We start from the raw sequence: 12,580 nt of genomic DNA on the forward strand, positions 1-12,580 counted from the left end.
GCTCATTATTAATTTCAATGTGGAATGATTTGCACTTGTTATTAACACATTTAGAGAGAAAGAAAAATTAGAAGATACTCAACAGGAGACATTCAAGTGTGGAGTACAGAAAAGCCGAGAAGAAGAAAGTTATTCCTGATATGTTTAAGAAAGATCTAGCCATCTTAAAGTTTTTTTTTTTTTTTTTTTTTTTTTATGTTTCAAATAGCTGATACACTGGTACAAAACTGAATTGTCATCTTCTAGGATACACTATAATACTATGGCATATTGATTGAATACACAAACCTGAATACTTTTCATTATTATTACTATTATTATTTTGAGACAGAGTCTCACTCTGTCTCTTAGGCTGGAGTGCAGTGGCGCTATCTGGGCTCACTGCAACCTCCGCCTCCCGGGTTCAAGTGATTCTCCTGCTTCAGCCTCCGAGTAGCTGGGATTACAGTTGCGTACCACCATGCCTGGCTAATTTTTGTATTTTCAGTAGAGACAGGGTTTCACCATGTTGGCCAGGCTGGTCTCGAACTCCTGACCTCCAGTGATCCACTTGCCTCGGCCTCCCAAAGTGCTGGGATTATAGGCGTGAGCCACTGCGTCTGGCATGAATGCATATTATTATAAAATTATATCTTAAATATTTTAATGTGTTATTATTTAAAAAGCAGATACTGATAGTGAATGAGGACTCATAGGCATGTGTCTTTAAATTTGAAGAAAAATTACCTACTGTGGCTTTTTTAAAGAAAATGCATTTATTACCTAAGAAAAACCATGTCTCTCTCTCTCTCACACACGCACACATACACTCTCTCTCTCCATATACACACACACACACACATACATATATATACATATACATATATAAACATATATATATGACTCAGCTGCATAAAACAATGTAACTAAATTGTTGATCGCTAAAATGTTCACTTCTGTGCCTCTAAATCAAGTTGATTTTGACAATGAGGAAATGCCTTGGTGAACCATGTTGGTTTTACTTTTTGTTTATTTTCTCCCATTCAAGATTATCAACTTGTAATTTACTGGCCTGATTAAATGCTTGGAAATAAACCAGAGTTCTTGAATTTTGCCCCATTTTCTTAATTTTAAAGATAATGAGTTCCTTTGAGGATATTGCATTTAGACTGACTTGTTCATTTCATGTTGCTGGTAATTGAGGGGCTTAATCTGAAAGGAACTTAGTCTTCAGATTACCTAAGGGACAGAAAAAGATACTGGTATGGGACTGGGATCCTACTTTCTTAAAAATTTATGGTACTTTTTCTTGCTTCTACTCTTCTTGTTTTTTTTAAAAAAAATGTTTTATTTCAAAGAACAATTGCCAACTGTACAATTATTGGTATGTCAGTTGGTTAAGAAATGTTTGAGATGGAGGTGGAGGGATGGTGAAAAATGTAGTGATGTCTCTTAATAAAAAGGAAATAAAGGAATGTGAACTTGGACTTTATAATTCCTTTTGGCATAGGTTTGTGTCCTAAGTAGCATGTTAATTTCTTATCATGAAAGAAGTTTTTTTTTTTTAAGAAAAGCAAGTTCTGTCTGGACAAAGATAAAAAATATTTGCAATTCTATGTTTTGTACAAACTAAGAATGTTAAAGCACACATAAAAACCAGGTTTGTAAATAACCTACAAAGTGGATGAAAAATGTTCCTTTAAGCTGGAATCGCTTCAGAGGTTTGGGGAATCATTTTCAGAATATTGAGAAATGAGAAAATGCTTTTCAACTGTTTTCTACTCTTTTCCCAAAAGTACAAAAATAAAACGCTAATTTTTATATGAGAGTGATTTTTAAACCACAAGCAGTTTTTTTTGAGATGTTTCTCTGTAGTGGCCAACTTTGTATGAAGCAAATTATTTTAGGCCTAATTGCAGTCAGAGCGGTTAGGCCGCTGGCTCTGCTAAGGTTGAATTTCATTTGAACTTTCTAATAGTATGATCTTTTTTCAGAATTTAATAACTGACTCAAATATTTAATAGTGGAAGCTTTCATTAAATTAAAAAGAAATCAGGATATATTTTTAGAAGAACTAACTTATTTTCTTTATCAGTTCTATCTACTTTAGGAGAAGAGGAAGAGAATGGAAGCAATCTCTTTGTGTACTTAAATAGGCATTAATGTTATAACCCCAGCAAATAATTTATTTTGGTCTATATCATCATTCAAAAGATTTGGAAAGCACCAAATGGCAGTAATAACTATACTTCCAGCTCTATTGAATGGCAAATTACACTGACTGTGTGAATCTCTTCATTCGTCTCCTGGATAATCATTCTTTTTAATACTCATATATTTTCTAGATCAGTTTTTAGATTGTACACAGTCAACTTGTGCATTGCCTAACAGTTTCTGTTAAACACAATGGCTTGTTTTGAAATGCAAGTGGGGAAAGATGAGAGTTGAAAGATTTTGTTTCCATGTGTCAATCTATAAGTAGGTGACAAAAGATCATTAAATGGATTAATTTACAAGCATCCTTAGAAATAGAATGTTTTTACATAAAAGCATGTTGTAAACCTTTTAAATTAAAGTGCATTGTGTCATGCACTCTCTTCACCCCAGGGTTCTTTTGACCTCTCACCTCTCACTTTGTCTTCCAGGCACTCCACTGCTGGTGAGGAGAAGCAGTGACCCAGTGCCAGGCCCACCTGCTGATACCCAGCCAAGCGCTTCACACCCTGGTGGCCAGAGTCTGAAACCGGTTGTTCCAGTAGGTATCCTGCTGCTTGTATTTCTAATGAAAGATCAAAGTGCTGTACCCATAGGTTAAGTGGGACTTTGCAGTTTTAAACACATTGATAACTAGATAGAGATCTTTTGATAGTATATATAGTATTAGTTATACTAATAGCTAGTATGGGCTATTACTTGTATATAGTTATAGCGATAGCTATTATGTATATGGCACTGATTATGTGCCAAGTACTATTTTACCTGTTTTATATTAAGTCATCTAAACTTCCACATCAAGGTAAGCACATGTTTTTATCTCCATTTAACTGATAATGAAATTGAGGCAGAGGAAGGTTTAGTAATTTGTTTAAGGTCACATAGCTAATAAGTGGCAAAGCAAGGAATTTCACCCAGGTGTTCTGGCTCCAAAATCCTTGCTTCTGGCCAGTACACTATACTGTTACATTTCCTTCATCTTCCAGTTTCGTAATGTCCAAGGATATCATTATATTTTTGTTGTGTTAACCCAATGCTTTGCAAAACCATACCATGGTGAGTGGTGTACGTTTTCAAGCTCCCCATATCACGAAAATGTGGTGCCAGGATTGGATGTGTAGAACTCAGCATTCAGATTGAAGAAAAACAAAATCATTGACCAAAAGTGCTTATAACCAGATATACTTATAACTAATAGGTTAAGTGGAGAATAATTTCCTGAAGAGATGATATTCTCCTTCCATATAGGACTGTGGGATCTTCCTGCTAAATCCTCAGTTGCTTTGAAGAGCTGTAATTGTGAATAATCCTCTCAGATAGCCTGAGAATTCAATTTTGGCTAATGACTATATTACCATTGCAATAGGTAATCTTCGATAACATAACCATATTAAAAATTCCCTAAAAGCAAGACTCTTTCTCACTTTAAGTCTCACTGTCTATAGCGCCTTAAGAAAAAATAAACACATCATTTATAGATATATACGGATGCTGAAATGAGTTAAACAGATTTTTCTGATTTGGTATAAAATATTCTTATCAAGAACCAATGTCAATGTGTATGAGATAGGAGTCACTATTTGAAATCATTAGCTCTTTGCTAATAGATTTGTGGCAATATTTTGGCATATTTCTTTTATTATTAAAAGAAAGCAGATGTCTTGAAAGTATTTTAGATGTAATGTTTTTCCACTAACCTATTTAAAACTCTATCCTTCTAAGGAAATATATTTAATGGAACATTAATAAAAATCAGGTGTATGTGTTCTATTTTAATGTACGTACAAACAAAACTGGTATGTGGTATGACTTTTCTTAAAACACACACTGGTTGAGACCATGTTGAGTCTAATTATGTTGGATTGGGGGAAGACAGCTATTCAGTGAGAGAAGAATTACATAAAAGAGCAGAACTACAATTTAGTTTTCATTTTCATGATGTCTGTGTGTCTGTGTACCCTAAAACGAGAGTGTGTCTGATTAATGTGTTAGCATTGTTTGCATGGAGAAAGTCCCTGTATTTGCCCATTTTCACACTGCTCTAAAGAAATATCTGAGACTGGGTAATTTATAAAGGAAAGAGGTTTAACTGACTCACAGTTCTGCATGGCTGGTGAGGCTTCTGGAAACTTAAAATCATGGTGGAAGGGGAAGCAAACATGTCCTTCTTCACAAGGAGGCAGGAGAGAGAAGTACAGAGTGAAGGGGGAAGAAACTCTTATAAAACCATTAAATCTCATAAGAACTCACTCACTATTACAAGAACAGCATGGGGGAACTGTGCCCATGATGCAGTCACCTCCCACAGGGTCCCTCCCCCAACATGTGGGGATTACAATTTGGTTTACAATTCAAGATGTGATTTGTGTCCGGACAGAAACCTTAACCATATCAGTCCTCCAATGTTTATTTCCATGTTTCTATCACTTAGGCTCTGGGCTTAAACCAATTAAGATGACATCAATGTTACTTTCCCTAGAGGAAATGATGGCTACTGTCCATCTGGTAAATGCTGTAGCCCCACCAAAATATGACATCAGTGAGTTCCAAGTTGGGGTATGGGGCAGAAAGACATATTATTACTAGCAAAGATGCATCTCATAATTCAAGAATAAATGCTGGCGCCCAAAATCCTTGTGCCTTACTTATGCAAGTGATCAAATATGGGCTGAGTTCCTGTGTATCAACAGTGAAAAGGAAACACATGTTTCTTCCTTTCCTCATAGTGTCCTCTGTGGATGATGGAGTGCAGACCACAGACCCAAAAAGGAGAGTCTGGTCCTTGCCCTTGCATGGAATAGTGGCACATCTTAGGTGTCTCTTGCTTCAGTTGTAAAATAATCTCCGTGAATACTTTAAGCTTTAACATCCCAAGGTACAGACATTGTGCCTTATGTATCTTTATCTAGGGCCAAGTACATGGAAGATGCTCAGTGTATATGTTTTGGACTTAGGAATGCAAGACACATGTAAGTCTAGGAAGAGTCCTAGAAGTTCTTAGAAATTAACCAGCTAATTAATTATAATTAATTAATATATTAATATATAATAATACTAATTAATAATAATTAATCTGACTCAGCCATTCTCTCCGTTTCCCAAAGAGCGTCTACCAGGTAAATGTTTATCTGCTCCAAGGTCTAGTTCACCACAGGCAAGTGACAGATAGTTTAACTTCCTTACTATGCAAACATTAATAAAGACACTTAGGTGTGTTTATTTTTACTAGAAGGAAGATGTGTGTGTGTATATATGTGTGTTATAACTGTTAATATATCCTTGCATAGCCAAACTTATGGAATGTTTAGATCTACAGTGTCTAGTTTAGTAGCCACTAGCCACCTGTGGCTATTGAGCTCTTGAAATGTGTCTGATCCAAATGTAAATGTACTTAAAATTTAATACACACACTGGATTTCAAAGACTGAAGCATAAACAAAATAATATAAAAGATCTCATTAATAATTGTTATACTGACTATATGTGGAAATGATAATATATTAGGTATACTGAGTTGAATAAAATATATTATTAAAATTATTTTCACCTGTTTTTACTTTTTTTTTTACATGGCTACTAGAAAACTGAAAATTCTATTTGTGGTTCTTACTCTGTTTTATTGGATGGTGCAGCTCTAGACAGAAGCAAAATTGGGTATAGCATGCATGAGATAGTTTGAGTCCTGGGGAAGATCTTTGAGCCTCACATCATCTCTTGGGCAACAGTGCAATTCGGTTTGCCTGGGGCAGTCCTGGTTAGTGCCTGTTGTTCTGTCATAATTATTAATAATGTCTTCACAAACTGTCAGAGGTGTCCATGTATGGATGATAAATTACGTGGCACCCTGCATATAGCCCTACACTCACTTTTATTGTTCGCTCACTGATAAGAGAAGCAGCCTTTCAAGGAAACCTTGGGAACATAACAACCACAACTCTAACACTGGTACCCTGCAGAGGAGGTTCTGTGTGGCAAGGACCTGGGACTGGAGCTACGGACACTGAGACTTCACATTCTTTTCCATCTCTTGGATTTCGTACTTGGCGCTTCCTTCACAACTCCAGCTACACCATTCTTGATTCCTATGACTTGATAAGTGATGGTGAATTCGGGGAGCGTGTGATAATGTAGCCATGTAGCAACTAATATGAAAAATAATTGCTTAAAAAGCCATGTTCAATTGCATTTCAGTCCAATATCCACAGGAAGAAAAAACAATCAAAATTTCCATCTTTTAAACAGTGTTCACATATAAGTAATTCACAGATGGCAGAGCCCCAAGTGGGTTATGTTCAATTATTCCCAAGAAATGAAACTTACTTATAACCCACAGCATAAGAAGCTGTAAGGATGAATATTTGACGCATTTGATTATGTTGAAATACTGCCTTGAAAACACAGTTGATGACTGTTATTTTTAGTTGCACTTCATTAGGCTTACTGTAGAGGGAAGAGTTTTCATTGATGCCCAGAGATGTGTGTTTTTGAAAAGCTGCAAAAGTTACACTTGTTTTGTAGCTGATTAAATTTATTACAAATTGGTTATTTAAGATGTACACTCTCAGACATGCTGGAGTTTTAAAAAGGGCTTAAATTAGAAAAATCAGATTCTCTGAAAGCTTCAAATTCTATGTATATTGAGAAGCCACTAAATCTGGTATTTGTTATTTAACACCAGACACGCAGCAAAGAAATTTGTTTCCTTTGTTCCTCTTTTGGTCAACATAACTAATTATCAGAATAGTACAATCATTAATGTGCAAATAGTAATGACTGTTTATCTTTCAAGACAGTATAGCAAATCCAACTCTATTGACTGCTTTTGAATTCAGAAAGAGAATCCTAGAAACAGGATATTTTGGTGAGAGTCTGCTTGTGGGACTTACCTTCCTTTTCTTGATTGTAACCTGGTGTTCTTGGCTTAAGGGCATACCATAAAACCAGGTTCTTGAAATTGATGTTCTCAAACTTGCAATGGAACAGAACTCTAAAACAGATGTGATTTTTTTCTTAATATCCGGTTAACTACCAAGGTTGTTTTGTATTTTAATGACTGTTTATGGTTTTTAATTTAACCCTTAAGGCAAATTGATCCTGCAGGGCGAGAAAATTAAAAACTGGATTCCTGAAAATTATAATACTGTGGTTGTTCTCAGATAGTGAATGGCATTATTTGTTCTAAAACCATTACTTGTCTTACATCACCAAAATAATTGACCTATCTTTTCAAAGTCCATGTGTATTTTATATATATATATATATATATATATATATATATATATATATATATAATTAAAAAAATAAGCTGGCAGATTTGGGGGTTGTTAAATTAGAAGTTCATGGATAGATTTCAGGGGGGTCTGTTAACTCTCTGAAGTTTTATGCCTTAGCCAGGGGATGGGGGTGTGTTTCATGAAAGAGATTCTATTACTTCAGATTTTAAAAGAATAACAAAAAATCAACCACTGTTTGGGGGTTAGATTAAATAATGTAGGGAAGCCACTAATTCTCACAGTGAGCAGAATGAGAGAAGTTAAGAAGTAGAGAATTATCGCTTCCTCCCTGCAAATATGTATTAAATAATGAAGGTTAGTTCATCATATTATCACCTGTTTACATGATACATAATATGTAAGTTCAAGATTTTAAGATGAATAGAAGTTTTTGCATTTTTTCATTGAGAGGCTAAAAATAACTCTTTAGTCAGTAGCAACACAATTATTAGCAACTCTAAGATTGGGGGTAAAGGACACAGACCGGTGGAGGGAAAACACCCTGAGGGGAAGTGTTTCCAGTTGTCCTGTGTGTTCTACTGAGACAAGAAGGGAAAATATAGTGTTCTTTGGGGCTTTTGGTATTTTGTCAGTGAGGATAGTGGCAGGTGGCTGCTAGTGAGAGTGCATTTTTACAGTGAGTGGCTGCATTCTCTTTACGTCTTGCTAAGATAATATGATGACGTGTTGATTTGAGGACTTTCCCCTCATATGTCACATGTTTTCCCATGTTTGTCACATATATTGAAATTATTGTCAGTATTGCCCCTGGATTAAACTTCCTCAGACCCATGAAAGAAATCATCGAGATATTACAGAGAAATTTAAATAGCTTGATTTCAGGGTTAAAATAATTGATCGCCACTGTGATGTTAGAGGACTTTTGGTTGCAGGTTGCTGACTATCAAAATCCAACATAAAGCAGGGTACAGTGGCTCATGCCTGTAATCCCAGCACTTTGGGAGACTGAGGCAGGTGGATCACCTGAGGTTAGGAGTTCGAGACCAGCTGGCCAACATGGTGAGACCCCGTCTCTACTAAAAATACAAAAAAAATTATCCAGGCTTGGTGGCGTGTGCCTGTAATCCCAAGCACTTGAGAGGCTGAGGCAGGACAATCGCTTGAACCTGGGAGGCAGAGGTTGCAGTGAGCCAAGATCGTGTCACTGCCCTCCAGCCTGGGCAGCAACAGTGAAAACTCCATCTCAAAAAAAAAAAAAAAAATCCAACATATAACTTACCAAACATTCTGAGTGACCAAATCATATTTTTCTATACATGAGATGTAGAATCAAATATCTGTAGAAACACTGGAACAAAATAAATGTTGTGGGTACTGATGTGTATTAGAAGGATGGCTCTATCCATTGTTTTCCAAAGAGGAGAGATGGATGCTGAAGAGCAAAACAGGGGGAGAAATAGCATGTAATATACTACTGCATTATTTAGAGATACTGAAACTATAAAAGGTTTTTCTTTTTTTTCCCCACCCTGACACAGTGATTTAATAATAGTTCTGGTGTTTGTAACTCCAGCTGTTCACACTGTGTGCTGATAAGACCAGAGCTTGGAGACACATTGCAACGATGGCTTTCATATGGCTTTGTTTTTAAGAGATAAAGCTGCTATCCGATATTTCATGGGGCCAAATGTTTACTTCGTTTGGCAAGTTTAGGCAGCTTAATTTTTAAATCAGTTATGCTTTGTAAGACTCAAGTTTCAGGTAGGAAAAAACCTGAAGCCCAGTTTACTCTGCAACAGAGTTTTTCACCATATCTCAGCAGAAGATGTTAAAACAAATCTGGGTTGCCTGAATGTCTGTACCATGACTAATCAAGGAAACTAAGAAGTGAGATCCCTATTTAGGTGTGTGCTCCCCGATTTTTCTTCTTGGGTCTTAGTTTAACACTGAAAAACTCTAAAAGAAGGATCACTATTTAGGTCGATTTCAGAAATTAACAAGGTAACCATGACATGTCTTTTATATATATATATATATATATATATATATATATATTTTTTTTTTTTTTTTTTTTAATTATACTCTAAGTTTTAGGGTATATGTGCACAACGTGCAGGTTTGTTACATATGTATACATGTGCCATGTTGGTTTGCTGCACCCATTCACTCGTCATTTACATTAGGTATATCTCCTAATGCTATCCCTTTCCCTTCCCCCCACCCCACAACAGGCCCCGGTGTGTGGTGTTCCCCTTTGCTGTTTAGCCTTGATCTGCACACAATGAAAACTGAATGGGTTTTGTTTTCATGTCAAAATAAATTGACTAATCCCTTAGATGCCCAAGATTTCTGCTGTGTGCTTTCTAGAAAGCCTAAGACATGGTTCCTGTCCTCAAGAAACTTACAACCTCGTTACAGAGAACACATCTAAAGCAGTTAAACAGCCCTAGCAGTCTGCAAGCATGTATCAGATTATCAAATAATACAGTTTTAACCATCAAAATGAGTGTCTTTTTTTCCCTTTAGCCTGCACTTTGGTACTCTATTTAGCCTTCCTAACCCCTGAAGGGAATTGCCATGTGCAGTATCTCTATTAGCTGTTATCTCTCTGAAATATAATGTTTACATGACTGCATTTTTTCAAGACTGTGAACTCTTCAGAGGCACAGGCCAGTGTATTCGTTTTTGTATTCAAGCCCCCAGGCACAGTGTCTGGCACTTAAGACATTATCACAAATATATGACTAGATGATAAAAATCATAAAATCTAGAATCATAAAGTTAGTAATCTTTGAGTTATAACTTTGTAATTTTCTAATAACTGTGTTCAAAACATTTAGAAAGGTCTGATTAGAAGTTTCTGGATAATTTCTTATATCCATTACATCTAAAGATTTCTCCTTCTAAATTTTCCTCCTAGTCCATCTCCCTTAAGAAATTTTTCTAATTTCAGTTGATTTGGAAGAAAATAAAAATACTTCTTGTATGTGAATTAATTAAAAAGAATGAGAACATTTATGACGTGTTTCTTGGCAAAGCACTAATAAACATCTCAATCTCACTTTCACAATATGGGCAGATGTAATTTGACAGTGTTGTTTGAAATTTTGTAAAGATGATGTTTAAAGTAGTTTTATTTTAAAGACCAAGATCCTGTGTCTGATTGCATCAATAACTCTGTGACCCTAAGAAAATTAGTTAAATAGTGGGTGATTTCCTCAGAAATTCTATGTAATGGAAGGGAAATAATAAATAGAGAAACTGTATGAACTCTAGTTGTTCTTAGGGACTTATCCATCCAAACTAGTGACTTCAAGATTCCAGATGTGAATTATTAAGTTGGTTCGTATGAGTTCAACTTTAGATTTCATTTTAACGTCTCAGTGTTCATAACCAGTCATGCAGTGAGGTTATCTTTCCATCCCAAACACCAATAATCATTTTTATTGGTCAAATGAATAATATCAAGAAATATTTTTTAAATGCCACACACAGAAAGGCAGCAGCGTAAATGCCTACATATGCGTATGTGTGTACCCTTACCCTCCTTGGAGGGAAAGCTACTACCTAAATTTGAAGGCTAAAGTACATATAGTCATGTTATCGTAAAGTGAAAGTTAAGGGTATGGGTTGTGTCTTCCGTAGGTTCTGAACTTCTATATGTACCTTCCAAATTGTGGACATTTAGTAAAGACTGATGACATAGGAGGAAAGGGTTAATGAGAGTTCACCTTGAGAAGAAGCAAGACAATTGGCCTTGGGAGGAGAAGGAAAATTATTTCTTTGAGCATGGTGTGATTCATAGAAATCTCTTCCGATAGGGGACTTTTTTTTTTTTTCCTCACAGCATAAACGCTTCTAAAGTACAAGTTTCAATTTGGTTTCTGCTTTCAAAATCTTGTCATACAATGACATTGTACAGACGTTTAAAAGAGTTTTATTTCTTAGGAGAGTGGCCCCTTTCCTAATAGCTCTGTACTTTAAAATAGAATTCTCATTTAGATAAATCACATTTTAAAAAGTAGCTACTGTGTGTGTTTTACGCTTGTGGAAACATATAGCATCCTCATAAGCAGCATGAGAGCCTGTCACCATACAGCTTTTGATGTCTGATTAAATGATCGTAGGGACATCTGGAGGGAGTTAGTTTTGAAGTAACTGGTGTGAAGCACTGGAGAATCTGAAGCCTTCTGACAGACTAAAACCATTAAAAAAAAATTGCTACTTTTAGCAAATCTTTTTTAACTTGAAACTGGCTGGAAATTTTCAGACTGACATAGCCCTGATATTTTTCAACAGATTTTTCAGACAGAACTCTCTACCTTTTAAGCAAAGAATGGTTAAGTAGCATTTGTTGCAAAAATCATAAGGGAATATCCTTTGAAAGGAAAAAGTAGATACTGAAAGCAACAGAAGTCAAAATTGATTTGCTTAAAGAAATTGTCTCCTTTTTATCTGCCTTTAATTTTAATCAGTGTATTTTAATTTTTAAAGGACACACACACACACACCCACATATACACATATATATATATATTTGACATTCAGCTATATTCTTATGAAGACCCAAAGGCATCAAAGCGATTGATATTAATATAAGGTTATGGCATGTTTTGAGCACCTATCAAAAGTTTCTAAATGTCTTGAGTCAAAATTTTATTTGCATAGTCTCATAAAATACAGGCATTGTTTATTTAAAGGTTGTATAATTTGTAATTTGTCCAGCAAGGTTCTCCTAGGATGAGGTGATTTCTTATTGTTTCATGAATAAAATTATGATATACCTACATATATGAATATATTTACAAATCCTGACCTTATGTATGTATATGTGTTATATACATATACATGTATATGTTATATGTATATGTTATATGTATCTGTGTTATATACATATACATATAACATGTACGTATACGTATATGTTATATATGTATGTGTTATATACATATACATATATACATGTATATGTGTTATATACATGTGTATTGTATACGTATATATACATATATGTATATGTGTATACGTATATATACATATATGTATATGTGTATGTGTGTACGTATATATACATATATGTATATGTGTATGTGTATATATGTATGTGTGTATATATACACACACGTGTGTGTGTGTTTGTGTGTATGTTTATC

The 12,580-nt window shown here is 35.2% G+C and overlaps 1 protein-coding gene across 3 annotated transcripts in view; it reads left to right on the plus strand.

Annotated features, from left to right (window-relative positions):
• Nucleotides 1–12,580, plus strand: part of PARD3B (par-3 family cell polarity regulator beta) — a 1,074,947-nt gene that overhangs the window by 490,198 nt on the left and 572,169 nt on the right. For all 3 annotated transcript variants that reach the window (XM_003820781.6, XM_034954909.4, XM_008974231.5), the window contains exon 4: nt 2,625–2,734. In XM_003820781.6, coding sequence (XP_003820829.3) covers nt 2,625–2,734 — 110 coding nt within the window. The remainder of the gene's footprint in view (nt 1–2,624; nt 2,735–12,580) is intronic.

The sequence above is a fragment of the Pan paniscus genome, chromosome 13 (assembly GCF_029289425.2).
Source record: "Pan paniscus chromosome 13, NHGRI_mPanPan1-v2.0_pri, whole genome shotgun sequence".
NCBI lineage: Eukaryota > Metazoa > Chordata > Mammalia > Primates > Hominidae > Pan > Pan paniscus.